This window comes from Nycticebus coucang, chromosome 6, assembly GCF_027406575.1.
Source record: "Nycticebus coucang isolate mNycCou1 chromosome 6, mNycCou1.pri, whole genome shotgun sequence".
NCBI lineage: Eukaryota > Metazoa > Chordata > Mammalia > Primates > Lorisidae > Nycticebus > Nycticebus coucang.
The window spans coordinates 60,913,813-60,934,559 of NC_069785.1; the positions used below are offsets into that span (position 1 = coordinate 60,913,813).

The 20,747-nt window shown below is 38.2% G+C and overlaps 1 protein-coding gene across 5 annotated transcripts in view; it reads right to left on the reverse strand.

Moving 5' to 3' along the window:
- The window catches only part of ADAM10 (ADAM metallopeptidase domain 10), a 181,793-nt gene that overhangs the window by 76,671 nt on the left and 84,375 nt on the right, over positions 1-20,747 (reverse strand). For all 5 annotated transcript variants that reach the window (XM_053594026.1, XM_053594023.1, XM_053594027.1 and 2 more), the window contains exon 4: positions 19,741-19,899. In XM_053594026.1, coding sequence (XP_053450001.1) covers positions 19,741-19,899 — 159 coding nt within the window. The remainder of the gene's footprint in view (positions 1-19,740; positions 19,900-20,747) is intronic.

The following is a 20,747-nucleotide window of genomic DNA, read 5'->3' on the forward strand; positions in this document are numbered from 1 at the left end:
TCCCCATCCGTGGTTTTTAGAAAGAAAGGGTTCATATTGGCAGCCAAAGGGATCATGAGTCAGGTCAACAAAAGAAATGTTGTTTTATTTTTCTGATCAATTACAAACAGAATTACTATAATCTTAAGTGCACAAGAAGAGAAACTTGCTCTATTCATCACTGTATCCACATTATCTAAAAAAGTGTCCTATACAGACTAGGGGCTTAAATAATGTTTAATTAACAAATTAATCAGTCATTAAACCTGTAAAATTTATCATGAAAGTTGGAATGATATCTCATAACACACAGATTTAAAGTGACCGTTATTTCCATTTATTTGATCTGGGACTAGACACCTATACACAGCAGTAACTGGGTAATCAGCAGTAACTGGGTAATTTCAGGCCAAAGAAGATACCAGTTTCTTTGCTTCCCTAACGTACCCAAGCTGTGATAGCTACAACAACGTTGTTGTAGCCAGAGTAATAACTACCCTTCTCCTGTCAACACAGACTCTTTCCTCTAGTGTCAGAAGTCTACCTGTTACCTTCAAGTCAAGTGCTGTATCTCCTGGGACGTCTTCCTTAATTTATCTAAAGCTCCCTCAGTGTGTACCACCCTCAGTGTTTTAGTGACATTTTTGGTACAGCATTTAGCACACACTATGACTATTACTAACAGAGAATTCTCCCTAAAGTTTAAAAAGAAAAAAGGTAAATCAATCCTATACATTCACAAACCACTAAATACTTCTTGAATTTAATTTTTCAGCTAGCAGCTGATTTCCAAGCCTCTTTTCAAAGGTTATCCTTTAACCAAAGAACTGTAAACTGCAAGATTCAATAACCTCCTTTTAGCCTTCATTCCAACTGTAACAATTAGGAATTATCTACTTTATTTCCACAGGAAAAGGTACTCTAAATCCCTAAAGACTTTACAGACTGACTATAACACAGGGCACATTCAAAATTAAGTAAGTGAGCCAGGAAGGCTATGTTAACCAGTGTGATGGAAATATGTCAAATGGTATATAAAACCAGTGTACGGTGCCCCATGATTGCATTAATGTACATAGCTATGATTTAAAAATACATAAATAAATAACAAAATTAAGTAAGTGAGGTGAAGGTATGTTAACCAGTTTGATGTAAGCATTCCAAATTGTATATAAAATCAACACATTGTACCACATAAATGCATTAATGTATAGTTATGATATAATAAAAATTAAAAAAGACAAAATTAAGGCCTGTATGCATACACATTTCCTAATTGTATGTCAGTGTTAATTCGTATTAGTTTATTTAGCAAACAAATAGTAAGAAAAACTACTATTTACCAAGCACCAAGTATACAAAAATAAATGACAGGACACCATACACCCTCTCAGAGCTTACAGTCTAACCGGGGTGGGTCGGACATGTAAACAAGTATTACATGTAGGTATTAACTTGCTAAGTTAAGCTCCCTCCCCACAATCATCCACACTCGAACACTAGTTAAATTTAATTTACTCCTCCATAACAGCTGATTTCCTTCCATAACTATTCTCAAAGATCGGTTATATGACCAATAACCTGTAAACTGCTATATTCAAACACAGGGAAGACTCACTAACATAAATTGTAGTGAAGAGAGGATGACCAGAACTGAAAGGTCAATGAAAACTTCTAGGCAATTATACCTAAGTGATATTTTTAAGAATGAGTATCAGTTTGGGCAACAGAGAATCTATACACAACTAGCTTAAAATGAACTTTCTTTCTGCTCTCTTGCTTCCAAAAAGCTTATATTAAATTTCCGAAATGCCCCCTTCCCTAGTGCGCAGGCAGCTAAGCAAGACTTTCTAATCACTTAGTATTTATTTCACCCTCTTGTCTCTTTTCAAAATTTATCTTCTCTTTACTCAACCAATACTTGATGAGTTAATATTAAAAATGTTACAGTTGTATTTATAAGAACTCTAAACTAGAAACAAGCCAAATGTCTATTAACAGGTGAATGCATAAACAAATTACAGTATCCATATAATGAGATACTAGTCATCAATAAAAGAAATGAATTTTTAGGCTAGGCACAGTGGCTCACACCTGTAATCTTAGCACTCTGGGAGGCCAAAGTAGGTGGATTGCTTGAGCTTATGAGTTCAAGACCAACCTAAGCAAGAGTGAGATCCTGTCTCTACTAAAAATGAAAAACTGAGGCAGGAAGATTGCTTGAGCCCAAGAGTTTGAGGTTGCTGTGAGATGATGCTATGGCACTCTACCAAGAGTGACAAAAAGAGACTCTCTCGTTCTTTTTTTTTTTTTGAGACAGAGCCTCAAGCTGTCGCCCTAGGTAGAGTGCCATGGCATCACAGCTCACAGCAACCACTAACTCTTGGGCTTAAGTGATTCTCTTGCCTCAGCCTCCCAAGTAGCTGAGACTACATGCACCCACCATAACGCCTGCTATTTTTTGGTTGTAGTTATCATTGTTGTTTGGCAGGCTCGGGCTAGATTACAACCCACCAGCTCTGGTGTATGTGGCTGGCACCTTAGCTGCTTGAGATATAGGTGCCGAGCCAAGAAATCAATTTTTAATACACTGATGGATCTCAAAATACTTAGGCAAAGTTAAAGTCAAGTTTTCTTTAAGGGTAAATAATATATACTGGTATTTACATAAAATTCAAGAAAATGAAAACTAACCTATTGATTAGTACCCAAGGAAAGGGGGAATGAGGTGGGTGGGAAGAAGAGAAGAATTACAACTGAGGAGAAGGAATTTGGGGAGGGTGAGGGACATGTTTAATATCTTCACTGGTAACAATTTCATCAAAACAAAAATGTCTCAAAAGTTACCCAATTATATACTTTAGTATGAGCAGTTTATTGTATATCAATTTTTACTCAATTACGCTGTTAGAAAAGTAATACCAACCAGAGAGATGTAACAACCAAATGCAACATGTAGACTTTAACTGAATCTTGTATTTAAAAAAATTATGAGACATTTTTTGTGGGCCAAGCTATGGACCATGTAAAAGATATTATTAAATCAATACTGAATTTCAAGCTATAAAAATATATAAATTTGTATAATCTCCTTATAGAGTCATCTGATAATATACATCAAAATTTAAATGTCTAAGGCCAGGCACAGTAGCTCTAATTTATAGTCCTAGCACTCTGGGGGGCTGAAGCAAGAGAATTCCCTTGAGCTCAGGAATTGCAGACCAGCCTGAGCAAAACTAAGGATTGCCTCCCCCATCTCTACTAAAAATAGAAAACTGAGCCTGCACTGTGGTGGCTGTCTGTAGTCCCAGGTACTTGAAAGACTAAGACAGGAGGATCACTTGAGCCCAGGAGTTTGAGGTTGCTATGGGCTAGGGTGATGCCATGGAAATCTAGCCTGAGCAATAGGGTGACACTCCGTCCAAAAAAAAAGAAAAGGAAAGAAATAAAATTTAAAAGTCTGAAAATATTACTTCTAGCAAATTAATCTTAAAGAAATAATCATAACAAATGTTATAGGGAGGAAATACGTCCATTAGTTGGTAGGCTGGTAAATAACACGTTCGCTGACGAAACAATGAATACTATGCAACTATTTAAAGGAAAAATGTAGAACTATAATTAACTTATAGAGCTAAGATATACTGTAAATGAATTAAAAACAGTAGATAAGTAAAATCTGAAAGGTCATTCACAAAAATGTTAATAATGCTAGACACTTTATTGTCTGTTTAATTTATATATAGTAGAACTTGTATAAGTTGCCCACCCAAGGGACCGTAACAAACTGGTCAACATAAGGAACCAGGCTTACTGTACTGATATATGCATGTAGTGTTATATCTGGTCTATGAAAATTAGGTCCACTTAAGGAGGTGGTCAACTATAGAGGTTCCACTGTATTTCTACCGTTAAAGAAAAAAGTAGTTTAGAACTGTTAACTTCTAGAAGAGGTTAAAATGAGACTGAGAAAATGTAAGTTACACATATAAGGTTACAAAGCTATTCTAACATATCACCCTGATATTAATTCTAACTTCTTTCTCACACACATGCCATGCTTCAGTTCTCTGACATACTACCTCTGGTGCTTTCTCCCTACCATGTCTGCCAAAACTTGTATGATACTGAGCAGATGAATTGAACCCGAACACAGTTTTGACTAGTTGATCTATAAGGTTGCTTTAAACCCATGATTCTGAGCCTCTCTAGTAGCTAAAATCAACATCTACTGATTCTTTTTTTTTTTTTTTTTGTAGACACAGAGTTTCACTTTATTGCCCTTGGTAGAGTGCAGTGGCGTCACACAGCTCACAGCAGCCTCCAACTCCTGGGCTTAGGCGATTCTCCTGCCTCAGCCTCCCGAGTAGCTGGGACTACAGGCGCCCGCCACAACGCCTGGCTATTTTTTTGTTGCAGTTTGGCCGGGGCTGGGTTTGAACCTGCCACCCTCAGTATATGGGGCCCGCACCCTGCTCAGTGAGCCACAGGGGCAGCCCCATCTACTAATTCTTAATGTTCAAATACAAATATTATAAGATTGGTTATGGAGATTATATGTCTAATCCCCAAATGTACAAACCATGAACAGAATTTAACAATTTAATAATAAACTACATCTCACAATGTCTCTTTAGAAGCAGCTCTTTGGGGGCCCAGAGTCCTGATCCAATGTCCTCAGGTATTCTCACAAAATCACTAGTATAAACATCAATTATTGAATTATGCTATAATAGATGTCAAAGACTGAGTTTAAGCTCCTCTTATCCCTAGAACATACACCACACTCCTAAATGCTATTTCTTCTACTTTTTCTATCATTTATTATTCACAAGAGTTAAATCTAAAGTATAAATCTTGGGGGCTGGAGCAAGATGGCGGCCGAGTAACAGCTTCCCTGCAACTGGGCACAGTGAGTCTGGGGAGGTAAGACTCCAGGCATCTCTGGCTGGTGGCATCTGCCTATAATCATCCCTTTGAGGATACAGGGAGTCACCAAGGGAATTCTGGACCCCAAGAGGAGGACAAAAACAGTGGAAAACTGGCAAGTGGTTGCATGTGTTAGATCACCTAATCCCGCCAGAAACCATAAGTACAAGCAGCAGTGAGACTGCAAACTGGAAAGGCCTTACCTGTGACCTGTTTCAGTGTTTTCGGACTTGGCACTCAGTTGAATTGCCTTGGGGAGAGCTTGAGCAGAAGTGCGGAGAATTTTGGGCATTGTCTAGGGTCCCAGACTGAGCCGCTGAGCTGGACGGAGCTAACTGTATCCAGCTGTGGGCCTCAGGGAGCCATTGTGAGAGAACTGCCCTGGCAAGCTCCGCCCTCAGGGTCGCAGAGCAAGGAACGGGCAGGAACTAGTAACCTAGTGACTGAGCAGACTAAAGGCAGGGACTGAGCTGCCTTACAGCCTTAACCCTTAGGGGCAGAGTGAGACCAGTCTTGGCACACTGGAGCCTCGGGTTGCTGCTCTGGGTAAGGTGCCATGGCATCACAGCTCATAGCAACCTCAAACTCCTGGGCTTGGCACCTCCCGGACCTCCATAAGAGCTGTGCCAGCCGGACCTACGCATGCCCTGACCAAGAACTGTAGGAACCGCACAACCCTGCATCATCCCTCCCTCCTGTACCCTCCCTGCCTCCACACCAGCCCGCTCATCTGGCCAAGGACACTGGTAGCTGCGTGCCCTCCAGAGCCCTCCCTGCCTCTGCGCAGAGCAGTTCTCCTGGCCAGAGACTGCTGGAGCCTTGGGCTCTCTGTGTCAAACTCACTGGGCACCAGGCATTCCCAGAACCGTGCGTACCACCTCCCACCCTGTTGCTGGATCCAGTTGTGTCACACTCCGGAGCTGCTTCCACAACCAGAACTCCCTAGCTGGGGCACCCGCAGAGGAACTACACAGGGTCAGTCCCTACAAAGATCCAGCAACAACAGAGTGATCCTGTTGAGGTCTAATCTTAGAGAGACACCTCCCCAGTTCTGAGGACGGCCAGAGGCAACAGTGAAAAACAATCATGAGGCGAAATCAACAGAGTAACTCTGCCAATATAAATAATCAGAGTAGATCAACTCCCCCAAGATCAATGGGGCAGACACAGCACAAGATCCCATGCACAGACAAATAGCTGAGATGTCAGAAATCGAATTCAGAATATTGACAGCAAATAAAATCGAATTAGAATTCCAAGCAGTAACCCAAAAACTATCTCAAGAATTCAACAAATTCAAAGACCAAATGACCAAAGATATGGACACATTGAGACAAGAAGTTGCAGCCCTCAAAGATCTGAGAAACACAGTAGAATCCCTCAGCAACAGAATGGAGCAAGCAGAAGAAAGGATTTCTGACACTGAAGACAAAGCTTTCAAACGCTCCCAAACTCGCAAAGAGGAAGAGAAATGGAGAGCAAAAACAGATCACTCTCTCAGAAAGCTCTGGGACAATTAGAAGAAAATCAATATTTGTCTTATAGGAATCCCCGAAAGCAAGGAGTGACTTCACAAGGCACAGAGTCTCTTCTCCATGAGATTATGAAGGAGAACTTTCCAGACATGCCAAGAGATTCTGAAATTCAGATAGCCGACAGTTTCAGAACTCTAGCACGACTCACCCCAAATCAGACATCCCCCAGACACATTATAATCAATTTCACTAAAGTTAATATGAAGGAGAAAATTCTGAAAGCAGTGAGACGAAAGAAAACCATCACCTACAAGGGCAAGAATATTAGAGTAACTGCAGATCTCTCTGCTGAAACCTTTCAAGCTAGAGAGGATGGTTATAGACTTTTAATCTCCTAAAAAATAATAACTTTCAACCCAGGATCCTGTACCCAGCTAAACTGAGTTTCATTTATGATGGAGAAATAAAATACTTCAATGACATTCACATGTTGAAGAAATTTGCCAAACCTAAACCAGCCGTCCAGAATATTCTCAGAACTATCCTCCATAAAGACCAGCATAATCCCCCACCACAAAAGTAAACCCACCCAGAAAATTTTGATCAAATTCCAACTTCCACAATCGCAAAAAGATTTAAAATGTCCACTGGACTCTCAAAAGGCTTATCAATATTTTCAATTAATGTGAATGGTTTAAATTGTCCTCTAAAGAGGCACAGATTGGCTGAGTGGATACAAAAACTCAAGCCAGATATCTGCTGCATACAAGAATTGCATATTACATTAAAAGACAAATATAGACTCAAGGTGAAGGGATGGTCATCTATACTCCAGGCAAATGGAAAGCAGAAAAAAGCAGGCATTGCAATCCTATTCACAGATACAATAGGCTTTAAACCAACCAAAAAAGGAAGGATAAGGATGGACACTTCATATTTGTTAAAGGTAATACCCAATATGATGAGATCTCAATCATTAATATTTATGCACCCAACCACAACGCACCTCAATTTATAAGAGAAACTCTAACAGACATGATCAACTTGATTTCCTCCAGTTCCATAGTACTTGGAGATATTAAAACCCCTTTAGCAGTGCTGGATAGATCCTCCACAAAGAAGCTAAACAAAGAAATTTTAGATTTAAACTTAACCATTCAACATTTGGACTTAACAGACATCTACAGAACATTTCATCCCAACAAAACTGAATACACATTCTTCTCATCAGCCCACGGAACATACTCCAAAATCGACCACATCTTAGGCCACAAATCTAACCTCAGCAAATTAAAAAAAAATAGAAATTATTCCCTGCATCTTCTCAGACTATCATGGAATAAAAGTTGAACTCACTAACAACAGGAACCTGCATACCCATACAAAAACATGGAAGTTAAACAACCTTATGCTAAAGGATAGATGGGTTATAGACGAGATTAAGAAGGAAATCACCAAATTTTTGGAACAAAACAACAATCAAGACACGAATTATCAGAACCTCTGGGATACTGGTTCTGATAAAAAGAGTAAAATCTCTAATTTCATCAATCAGAAATGGTAACGATGAAATAACAACAGACCCCTCAGAAATTCAAAAAAATCCTTAACAAATACTACAAGAAACTCTACTCTCACAAATATGAAAATCTGAAAGAAACGACCAATACCTGGAAGTACGCCACCTACCAAGACTTAGCCAGAATGAAGTGGAAATGTTGAACAGGCCTATATCAAGTTCTGAACTAGCACCAACTATACAAAATTTCCCTAAAAAGAAAAGCCCAGGACCAGATGGCTTACATCAGAATTCTACCAAACCTTTATGAAGAACTAGTACCTATACTACTAAACCTCTTCCAAAACATGGAAAAAGAAGGAATATTACCCAACACATTCTACGAAGCAATCATCACCTTGATCCCCAAACCAGGGAAAGACCCAACAAGAAAAGAAAATTATAGACCAATATCACTAATGAATATTGATGCTAAAATATTCAACAAGATCCTAACAAACAGAATCCAACAACACATCAAAAAAATTATACACCATGACCAAGTGAGATTTATCCCAGGCTCTTAAGGCTGGTTCAATATATGTAAATCTATAAATGTAATTCAGCACATAAACAAACTAAAAAATAAGGACCATATGATTCTTTCAATTGATGCAGAAAAAGCTTTTGATAATATCCAGCATCCCTTCATGATCAGAACACTTAAGAAAATTGGTATAGAAGGGACATTTCTTAAACTAATAGAGGCCATCTACAGCAAACCCACAGCCAGTATCATATTGAATGGAATTAAATTGAAATCATTTCCACTTAGATCAGGAACCAGGCAAGGTTGCCCATTGTCTCCATTGCTCTTTAACATTGTAATGGAAGTTTTAACCGTTGCAATTAGGGAAGAAAAGGCGATCAAGGGTATCCACATAGGGTCAGAAGAGATTAAACTTTCACTCTTCACAGATGATATGATCATATATCTGGAAAACACTAGGGATTCTACTACAAAACTTTTAGAAGTGATCAAGGAATACAGCAATGTCTCAGGCTAGAAAATCAACACCCATAAATCTGTAGCCTTTATACACACCACCAATAACCAAGCTGAAAAAACAGTCAAGGACTCTATTCCTTTCATAGTAGTGCCAAAGAAGATGAAATATTTGGGAGTATACCTAACAAAGAACGTGAAAGATCTCTACAAAGAGAACTATGAAACTCTAAGAAAAGAAATAGCTGAAGATGTTAACAAATGGAAAAACATACCATGCTCATGGCTGGGAAGAATCAACATTGTTAAAATATCTATACTACCCAAAGCAATATATAATTTTAATGCAATTCCTATTAAAGCTCCATTGTCATACTTTACAGATGTTGAAAAAATAATACTTCGTTTTATATGGAATCAGAAAAAAAGTCGAATAGGCAAAACATTACTCAGCAATAAAAACACAGCAGAAGGAATCACGCTACCAGACCTGAGACTGTACTATAAATCGATAGTGATCAAAACAGCATGGTACTGGCACAAAAACAGACAAGTAGATGTCTGGAACAGAATAGAGAACCAAGAGATGAATCCAGCTACTTACCGTTATTTGATCTTTGACAAGCCAATTAAAAACATTCAGTAGGGAAAAGACTCCCTATTTAACAAATGGTACTGGGTAAACTGGCAACCTGTAGAAGATTGAAACTGGACCCACACTTTTCACCATTAACTAAGATAGACTCTCACTAGATAAAAGATTTAAACTTAAGACATGAAACTATAAAAATACTTGAAGAAAGTGCAGGGAAAACTCTTGAAGGAATAGGCCTGGGTGAATATTTTATGAGGCAAACTCCCCAGGCAATTGAAGCAGTATCAAAAATACACTACTGGGACCTGATCAAACTAAAAAGCTTCTGCACAGCCAAGAACATAGTAAGTAAAGCAAGCAAGACAGTCCTCAGAATGGGAGAAAATATTTGCAGGTTATACCTCCGATAAAGGTCTAATAACCAGAATCCACAGAGAACTCAAACGTATTAGCAAGAAAAGAACACGTGACCCCATCTCAGGGTGGGCAAGGGACCTGAAGATAAACTTCTCTAAAGAAGACAGACGCACGATCTACAAACACATGAAAAAAAAGCTCATCATCCTTAATCATCAGAGAAATGCAAATCAAAACTACTTTGAGGTATCACGTAACCCCAGTAAGAGTAGCCCACATAACAAAATCCCAAAACCAGAGATGTTGGCGTGGATGTGGAGAAAAGGGCACACTTCTATACTGCTGGTGGGAATGCACACTAATACGTTCCTTCTGGAAGGATGTTTGGAGAATACTTAGAGACCTAAAAATAGACCTGCCATTCGATCCTATAATTCCTTTACTAGGTTTATACCCAGAAGACCAAAAATCACAATATAACAAAGACATTTATACCAGAATGTTTATTGCAGCCCAATTCATAATTGCTAAGTCATGGAAGAAGCCCAAGTGCCCATCGACCCACGAATAGACTAGCAAATTGTGGTACATGTATACCATGGAATATTATGCAGCCTTAAAGAAGTATGGAGACTTTACCTCTTTCATGTTTACATGGATGGAGCTGGAACATATTCTTCTTAGCAGGGTATCTCAGGAATGGAAGAAAAAGTATCCAATGTACTCAGCCCTACTTTGAAGCTAATTTATAGCTTTCACATGAAGGCTATAACCCAACTATAGCACAAGACTATGAGGAAAGGGCCAAGGAAGGGGAAGGGAGGGGGAAGATTAGAGTGGAGGGAGGGTAATGGGTGGGGCCACACCTACGGTGCATCTTAGAATGGGTACAGGCGAAACTTACTAAAGGCAGAATACAAATGTCTACATACAATAACTAAGAAAATGCCATGAAGGCTACATTGAACAGTTTGATGAGAATATTTCAGATTGTATATGAAACCAGCACATTGCACTCCTTGATTGCACTAATGTACACAGCTATGATTTAACAATAAAAAAAAAGTATAAATCTGCTCGATTTTCCACTAGTGAATATGGCTAACCGTCTGTAAAAATCAATGACACCAAAAATAATAAAGCCTTGGCTTTATCCTAACTTTTTAAAAATCCTCTCTGTAAATGTCTCTATTGTCACCCAGTCCTTTGCCTTTTCAGCAGCCTTTAAACTATTCCCTCCTAACTTAGAATGTAACAGAAGAAAAGCAATTAAGTGGAAGCCAAGAGACATGGATCCTTGTCATGACACTAAATTGCATAAGTTTTAGACTGGTTAAGCTTCAGTTTCTGTCATCTTTATTTTTATTTTTGAGACAGGGTCTTGCTCTGTCTCCCAGGGTATAGCACAGTGCCGTCATCATAGTTCACTGCAATCTCAAAATCCAGTGCTTAAATGATCCTCCTGCCTCAACCTCCCAAGTAACTGGGACTACTGGCATAGCCATCACAAGTAGCTAATTTTTTTTATTGTTGGTATAGACAAAGTCTTGCTCTTGCTCAGGCTGGTCTCAAACTCCTGGCCTCAAGTGATCCTCCTGCCTCAGTCACCCAAAATGCTAGGATTACAGGTGTGGGCCACTGCACCCAGCCTCAGTTGCCCTCATATTGAAGGCTGATGAATTCTAATCCCTTTTGTAATATTATAAATGAAATTATAGAATTTCTTATACCAATTTCCTTGTAAAATACTTCAGACACTGCAAAAACAAATGAGAGGACAGTTTACAGAAGAAAAAAACAAAAATTTTAAATAGAATTTTACATTTTAGGATGAGTTTCAAAGTTGTTTTACAACATAACTTTTACCACTGCAGTCCACAAAGCTCCACTTAGACAGTGCTGGGACAAATGACAGCCAAACAGGTACCAGGTAACTCTGTTCCTTGCTAAGGAAAAATAACTAAACATGAGCAAGGGAGAGCCTCAGATGCTTAGAGACAAAATGTCATCCCACGCATTCTTTGTACAAACTTGCCAGAAGGAACAAAAAGCAGCACCCAAATATTTCAGTCAGCTTCTCAGGTTTCTAAGAAGTGCTCAGAGAGGTGGAAGATCATGTCTGCTAAAGAGAAAAAAAATCTGAAGACATGGCAAAGGTAGACAAGGCTCGTTATGAAGGAGAAATGAAAATCTACATTCCCCCCTCAAAAGGTAAACAAAAAAGAAGTTCAAGGATCCCTATGTACTCAAGAGGCCTCCTTCAGCCTTCTTTCTGTCCTATTGTGACTATTAACCAAAAATCAAAAGAGAACACCCTGGCCCATCCACAGCAATGTTGCAAAGAACCTGGAAGAGCTGTGGAATAACACTGCTGCAAATGAGAAATAGCCTCATGAAAAGAAAGCTGCTAAGCTAAATGAAAAATACAAAAAAGGAAAGCCTGATGTAGCAAAAAAGGGCATCATCAAGGCTGGAAAAAAAGCAAGAAAAAAAGGAAGACAAGAAAGATGAGGAAAATGAAGAGAAAGGAAGAAGAAGATTAAGATGGTAATGGTGAATAAGTTGGTCCTGGCACAGTCTATCCCCCTTGTCTATAAAGCATTTAACCTCCCCATACATAACTCATTCCTTTTAAAGAAAAAAATTGAAATGTAAGGCTGTATAAGGCTTGTTTTTAACTGTACGGTGCCTTTTTTGTACAGTTAACACATTACCAACTGTATCTCTAGATAGCCCTATCCTGTTGACATTTTTAATAATCACTAACCTTGCCTAATATAGTATAAGGCTATAAATTGGGAAAAAAAATTAAAGCAAGTTCTTATTGGTGCATAGCACAAATTAGTTAAATATGGGGATAGTAGTTGTTGCATTTTCAGTTGTCTCCGATGCAGCTTATATGAAATAAATGTTGTTTTGTTAACTAAGAACAACACAGTGTTTTACCACTCTATAATTAAAAAAGAAAGATGCAACTGTTTCATTGACATTCTGAATGCTTCAAAGTAAATATTTTTATTAAAAATATATCTCTGGGGCGGCGCCTGTGGCTCAGTCGGTAGGGCGCCGGCCCCATATACTGAGGGTGGCGGGTTCAAACCCAGCCCCGGCCAAACTGCAACCAAAAAATAGCCGGGCGTTGTGGCGGGCGCCTGTGGTCCCAGCTACTCAGGAGGCTGAGGCAAGAGAACCGCTTAAGCCCAGGAGTTGGAGGTTGCTGTGAGCTGTGTGAGGCCACGGCACTCTACCGAGGGCCATAAAGTGAGACTCTGTCTCTACAAAAAAAAAAAAAAGAGTGAGAGCTGGGAAATAAAAAAAAATATATATATATATCTCTGAAATGATTCATTGTATTTCATTATAGCTAAAATATATGATAGCAAATGTAAAAAGTCCTTGACCTGAAATTTTTTATACTTGACTCCTGTTTAAAGTTTCTGACTGCGTAACAGGAAAAGGCTAGGCATAGTTTTTACAAACTTTGCCAAACAAAATTAAGCCCCCCACTGTCTCTGTTTATCTGATCTTTCAAAAGTATTTCTAATTTAGTATCATACATTTCTACTTAAATATTATTTTATATATATATATATATATTTTTTTTTACTTAAGTATTATTTTTAAATTAACTACCCTAAAACATATCATGGCCTTCTCAACTTTTCCACTTTTGTTCCTCTGAGTTGGTCAGAGAAATCAATTTATAATTAATTTATATTTCCCTAGAGATTAACTGAAGAAAAAAAGCAAAAGTCTACAATGGTAAATTTTTTTTTTTTTTTTTTTTTGTAGAGACAGAGTCTCACTTTATGGCCCTCGGTAGAGTGCCGTGGCCTCACACAGCTCACAGCAACCTCCAACTCCTGGGCTTAAGCGATTCTCTTGCCTCAGCCTCCCGAGTAGCTGGGACTACAGGCGCCCGCCACAACACCCGGCTATTTTTTGGTTGCAGTTTGGTTGGGGCCGGGTTTGAACCCACCACCCTCAGTATATGGGGCCAGCGCCTTACCGACTGAGCCATAGGCGCCACCCTACAATGCTAAATTTTTATATTTCATTCAAATACTACTCTGTAAAGTATGTATATTACTTAAGATTACTTAAGATCAATGCTAATTAAAGCATGTAAAAGTAGTAAAATTTACTACTCTATAAAGTATGTATATTACTTAAAATCAATGCTAATTAAAGCATGTAGCTGGATGCCTGTGGCCCAGTGGTTAGGGTGCGGGCCACGTGCTCCAGGGCTGGTGGATTAGAACCTGGCCAAGGCCTGCTAAACAAAAGAAACAAACAAACAAACAAACAAAAAAAAATAGCTGGGCGTTGTGTCAGGTCCCTGTAGTCCCAGCTACTAGGGAGGCCGAGGCAAGAGAATTGTTTGAGCCCAAGAGTTTGAGGTGGCTGTGAGCTTTGATGCCACGGCACTCTACCAATGGCAACAAAGTTAGAGTCTGTCTCAATAAAAAAATAAGAAATAGGGGTGGCACCTGTGGCTCAGTGAGTAGGGCGCCGGCCCCATATGCTGAGGGTGGTGGGTTCAAACCCAGCCCTGGCCAAACTGCAACAAAAAAATAGCCGGGTGTTGTGGTGGGCACCTGTAGTCCCAGCTACTCGGGAGACTGAGGCAAGAGAATCGCTTAAGCCCAGGAGCTGGAGGTTGCTGTGAGCTGTGTGATGCCACGGCACTCTACCAAGGGCCATAAAGTGAGACTCTGTCTCTACCAAAAAAAAAAATAATAATAATAAATAAATAAATCACATACTAAAGATATTAACCAAAACACTCTCATACACTATGGAGTTCTGAAATCACATCATCAAAGCACTCTATTCTATGACTTTTCCATTGTCTACCATAGCTTATCACAACTCAGTATGCACAGCACAAGCTCCACACTGAACTAAAGTACAGCAAGAACACTTTTTAAGGCAGTTTTCAAAATTTCCTGTTATTTATGAATGACATTATCAACCTGATAATATCAGATACAAACAATGTTAGCTATTATCAATATCTACCAATTCAATTTTTTTATCCCTCTTTTTCTTTTTGTCTCTCCCTCCCACTAACAGTAACACACACAAAAAATGAAAGACTTAAGTAATTATGAGAAAACTCATTTATGTCAACAACTTCAAAAACACCATATAGATCAAACCAGTAAAGATGATATTAAAAAAAACACACATAATATGGAGTTAATTGATTTTTTTTTTAAGTTTCAGAAGGAATATCCTGAAGTTTCCAGAAATAAGGAGGCTCTACTTGAATGAGGAAGCCTCCATTTTAAAAATGGTAAAATCAATTTTAACAATCTCAATTTTTCAGAAATAAGAAATAAAAGATCTTCCCATTGAAGCACAAGAGAAAGAAAAGACAAGTATAGCTGTGAGTAGCACACCTGCCGAAAGTAGGGAGCCCTACTACCAGAAAGCTCAAGCAAACTCAGGTTCTCTGTGCTTTCTTATACAAGAAAGTAAATAATAAATTTGAAATAAAAAGAATAAAGGCAAACACGCCTGTTCTGTAGTTGCTACATTAATTTTTTAATTCAGAAATTAAGCATTTCTAAATAGGTACAGCATAAAAAAAATTACTCAGACTTGTCTCTCGGATAAGCAGTACACAAAAGGGGGCAAGGGTATACTATTACAGCTAACAATTCCAAGCAATCATGCAGTAAGACATCCCTAAAACTTGTCTGCGTTAGTGAGATTACTATTACAGTTTATGAAACAGTGTTTTTCCTAGTTTCTTTAAAATAAACTGTGCGAAGGGCCAGAGGATTAAGTGATATTCTTACCCTGTCATAACTGTTCACACGTCTGTGTCCTAGAAGAGACTGCTTTTTACTATGTAAGTAAAGAATTGAACAAGTGTGAATTTTAAACTGATAACTATACATAGTTATTACCATCACATCTAACTGGATATCAAAACACCTAGCAAGTTATTAAATATTTTCACCGAAAACTGTCTCTGTGTTCTGGTACAGGCTCAGAAGTCATTCCCCAAGGTTCTCCAAAAATAGCAATTATCATTTTTCTTGGTAGCTTTTTATATACTGATAAAAACTGATTCCTACAGTTCCAGAAACAATATTAAGAGGACTACAGCCAAATTCTCATCAGAATCAATTTGCTTCTGGAAAGGGTAATATATATAGGGACATCAAATTCACTTAGGTATATACATAGTGATATAAACAATCATGTAGTACTTTGGTTGTAAAAATAAATTACTGGCACTTAAGCAAATTGTATGAAAATAATAATATACATTAAAGGGCATACTGTCTTGGCTCGGCGCCTGTAGCTCTGGGGTTACAGCGCCAGCTACATACACGGAGGCTGGCGGGTTCAAACCTGACCAGGGCCTGTTAAACAATAATGACAACTACAACAAAAAATAGCCAGGTGTTGTGGCGGTCACCTGTAGTCTCAGCTACTTGGGAAGCTGAAGCAAAAGAATCACTTTACCCCAAGAGTTATAGATCGCTGTAAGCTGTGACACCATGGCATGCTACCAAAGGCGACAGAGTGAGACTGTCTCAAAAAAAAAAAAAAAAAAAAAAAAAAGGCATCCTCTCTTTCAGTTTGCTGAAAAATAAAATATCCATTGCTAAATATATTAAGGAGAGAATTTGGCTTAGAACAGCAATAGATGCAAATGCATGAGTTTAGTTAGGCAGGCTTGGAGATTTCAGAAAGGCCCTAGAAATCCTTGGAATAAAATTAAAATTAACACCTTTCTTCTATGAGTAAAGCGGAGACAACAAAGTAAAGAACATGAGGTACACAATCAAGTGACTGTTTAAGTTTTCTAAGCCTAGTTTTCTCACCTATCAAACAGGGATAATATGTATACCTGCATCTCACAAGATTATTGTGAGGATTAAATTAAATAATGCAACTAAAAAACTTTATATAGTATCAGGTACACATTAAGCCATAATAACTACTTCTACTAATACTACTACTTCTAAAACCTTTGATACTCTACACCGAGAGCTTAAAGAACCAATTAAAAGTAAATTTATCAGACAGCGCCTGTGGCTCAGTGAGTAGGGCACCAGCCCCATATACCAAGGGCGGCAGGTTTGAACCCAGCCCCGGCCAAAACTGCAACAAAAAAAGAAAAAATAAAAAAAATAGCTGGGCATTGTGGCGGGTGCCTGTAGTCCCAGCTACTTGGGAGGATGAGGCGAGAGAATCATCTAAGTCCAAGAGCTGGAGGTTGCTGTGAGGTGTGATGCCACGGTACTCTACCAAGGGCGACAAAGTCAAACTCTATCTCAAAAAAAAAAAAAAAAGTAAAATTATCTATCCTATAGAATGGGGGTAGGTAAACTACAGCTGCAGGACAAATGAGTACTACCACCTGTTTTTGTTTGGAGTGCAAGCTAAGGATGAATTTTACATTTCTTTCATGGCTTAAAAAAAATCAAAAAAATGACATTTTCCAGGGTATGGTGCCCCATGATCACATTAATGTACACAGCTATAATTTAATTTAAAAAAATGACATTTTGTGTCAGATGAAAATTATATTAAATTCAAATTTAAATGTCCCATAAAGTTTTTATCAGAAACCAGTCATTTGTGAGTTTCTATGGTTGATGTTACGCTACAATGGCAGAAGTGGCTACAACAAAACTCACGCTACGGCTCCCAAAGCAAAAATATTTATTATCTGTCCCTTTACAGAAAGTTTGCCAACCCTTATTTACAATCTAAAATATAGCAACTATTTAAAAATTTAAAAGTTACTACATGGATGTTTTTGTTTCTTAAACCAGGGTTCACTTGACAGATTTTTTTAAATAGTCATTCAAAAATAATTGTCCACATTTGCAGACATTAAAAACTCTGTTTTTGATACCTTCAAATGGTAATAATACCTTCCCATACTCCATTCTCATATCACTACATTTACAAATACCAGAAAAGGGACAAACAAAATAACTTTAAACACTACTACTTTTAAGTTCTAGTAACACTATTGACATCTCCTAAAAGAATGAGAAAGGGCCTCCTTACAACAAACATATATTGAACAAGTAAATACATGTTTTATACTTGAACCAATGGTAGAGATTGCCATTGAGATCTAAATGCCAAAGAGAACAGAAAACTAAGTCACATCCAATGTCACTGATCCTCCAAGCTAACTCAACATCTTTGGGAGTGGGGAGGGAAAGGGTTGAGAAAAATTAAAGATATTTGGAACTGTAGGATGCAATGTGGGAACAATGCAATTATATTACAAGAAAGAAATGACAGTGAGAAAAAGAATATGCTTATTTTTTTCTGTCATCTATGGTTAAACTATATACAAGTAGATAACAAAGGGAGCAAAACAAATACAGTAGAAGGCACCAATAGGAACTGTAAAGCAAAGAAAAAAATTGTCAAATTACTCTTTTCCTCTCTTTCCTTCCCAAAAAGGCTTATCAGATTTTGAGATAATATTCCTGAAAAATATTCCAAGATTTCATTAAGTACTTACGAAGAATCTGCTGTACAGATGATATCTGGAACATTAAAAGAGCAAAAGAAACAAATTGTATTTGGAAAACTCACATATCCTGATAGGAGAGAAAAACCTGCAAAATAGACTATGTCACTAAGAAAATTAAAAAGGGCTCAGCGCCTGTAGCACTGTGGTTACGGCGCCAGCCACATACACTAGGGTGGCAGGTTCCAGCCTGGCCCAACCCAGCTAAACAACAATGACAACTACAACAAGAAAATAGCCAGGCATTGTGGTGGGCACCGGTAGTCCCAGCTACTTGGGAGGGTGAGGCAAGAGAATTGCTTAAGCCCAACAGTTTGAGATTGCTGTGAGGTGATACGCCATATCACTCTACCCAGGACGACAGCTTGAGACTCTGTCTCAAATAAATAAATAAACAAACAAATTAATTAATTAATTAATTAATTAAAATAAAGTAAGTATTCAAGAGACATATAAATTAGAGGAATGTATTTCTATGGAATTATGGCATTTCAGTGAAGCATTCCATGGCTGGATAACTACGAATTTATAGACAAAAGAATTAAAAGATGACATTTAAATATATTTTCTATCCTTAAACCACAAAAAAAGACCTCTTCCAACAGACTATCATATAAAGATGATACTAAAGAACAAAATCCATGACAAATTTGAACTCTTGAAGTCATAATTTCAAAATTCAAGACTCCAAAAGAAATACTCAAAGGATTTAGAAATCCTAAAAATACTTAAAATATCCCTTGTACACTGCACAAATACCTACACTGAAATTTACAATAAGAAGACAATAATGTTGTTCTACCTTCATTAGGCTACAAACATTAAACTGGCTGATACCAAAATACAGAATTTCAGATGTAGTTGACTCACGGTTCAAATAGAATTAGTTGTAGCATACGAACAAAGTCAGACTGCCACGAATTGACAAGAAAATTGTCCCATTATATAGATCTATTATTCTTTCTTTTTTGAGACAGAGTCTCACTCTGTCACCCTCAATAGAGTGCCATGGAGACACAGCTCACAGCAACCTCAAACTCTTGGGCTCAAGCTATTCTCTTGTCTCAGCCTCCCAAGTAGCTGGGACTATAGGCGCCCACCACAACACCTGGCTTTTTTTTTTTTTTTGTAGTTGTCATTGTTGTTTTGGCAGGCCCAGGCTGGGTTCAAACCCGCCAGCCCAGATGCCCTAGCTTCTGAGCTACAGGCGCTGAGCCAGACCTATTATTCATTAAATAGAGAGTTTGCTTGTGCAAACTATTTCCTAGCCTGGTAATAACTTAGAAAAGAAAATAGCTCAGGCTTCATATCTCTCCAAGTAGTTTTAACTATTCATATGCCTTTCTGCAAAATGCTACTTAATAAAATTTAAGTACTTACTAATATCATCTTCATGATAAATGACAGAGTGAAATGGTAGAGTTCGGTCTTTAATATATCTTTCTGCTGGCTCAACATAAAAGGTGCCACCACGAGTCTGGATGAATCCTTCAAATCTTCCATCAATAACAGACCCATGGCTAAAACTTCCTTCTTCACCTATTAATGAAAGCAAGAAATTCTTGAAAATTTAATTTGTGCACAAATTTTAAATTCATTCTCCTTTAAAAAGCAATTCAAATATATAAATTGGAATACAAATTTACTAGAAAGTTAATTTTTACATAAATTATATCAAGCTGAATTTGAGATGTAAACAATTAATATTTAGGTAAAACAGTTATCATTACTAACAGTAACAGTGTAAACTAGATTATGGTTTTGTTAACAATCACATTCTAATAGTCATCAATAAGTAACTGTTAAATTAACTTAAGCTTACTTAGAAAGTGGCAAGCAGAGCCACTGATAAAACGCACTTTTAGAATAAAGATATCCAAAGTATCTTTTTTTTTTTTTTGTAGAGACAGAGTCTCACTTTATGGCCCTCGGTAGAGTGCCGTGGCCTCACACAGCTCACAGCAACCTCCAACTCCTGGGCTTAAGCGATTCTCTTGCCTCAGCCTCCCGAGTAGCTGGGACTACAGGCGCCCTGCCACAACGCCCGGCTATTTTTTGGCTGCAGTTTGGCCGGGGCCGGGCTTGAACCCGCCACCCTCGGTAGATGGGGCCGGCGCCCTACCGACCGAGCCACAGGCACCACCCCCAAAGTATCTTTTGAAAATGTTATTTTACACATGACACTTTGCCCCATTTCTGATAGCCTTAGAAAACCTTTGAAATTTTTTTAGCTTTTTATGACTCCTATAATTATTCTGTTTTTCCCACACTAGGTCAGATGTAACTTCCTTTTTTTTTTTTTTAGAATTTTATTTATTTTTGTTGTTGTTGCAGTTTGGCTGGGGCCAGCTTTGAACCCACCACCCTCGGTATATGGGGCCAGCGCC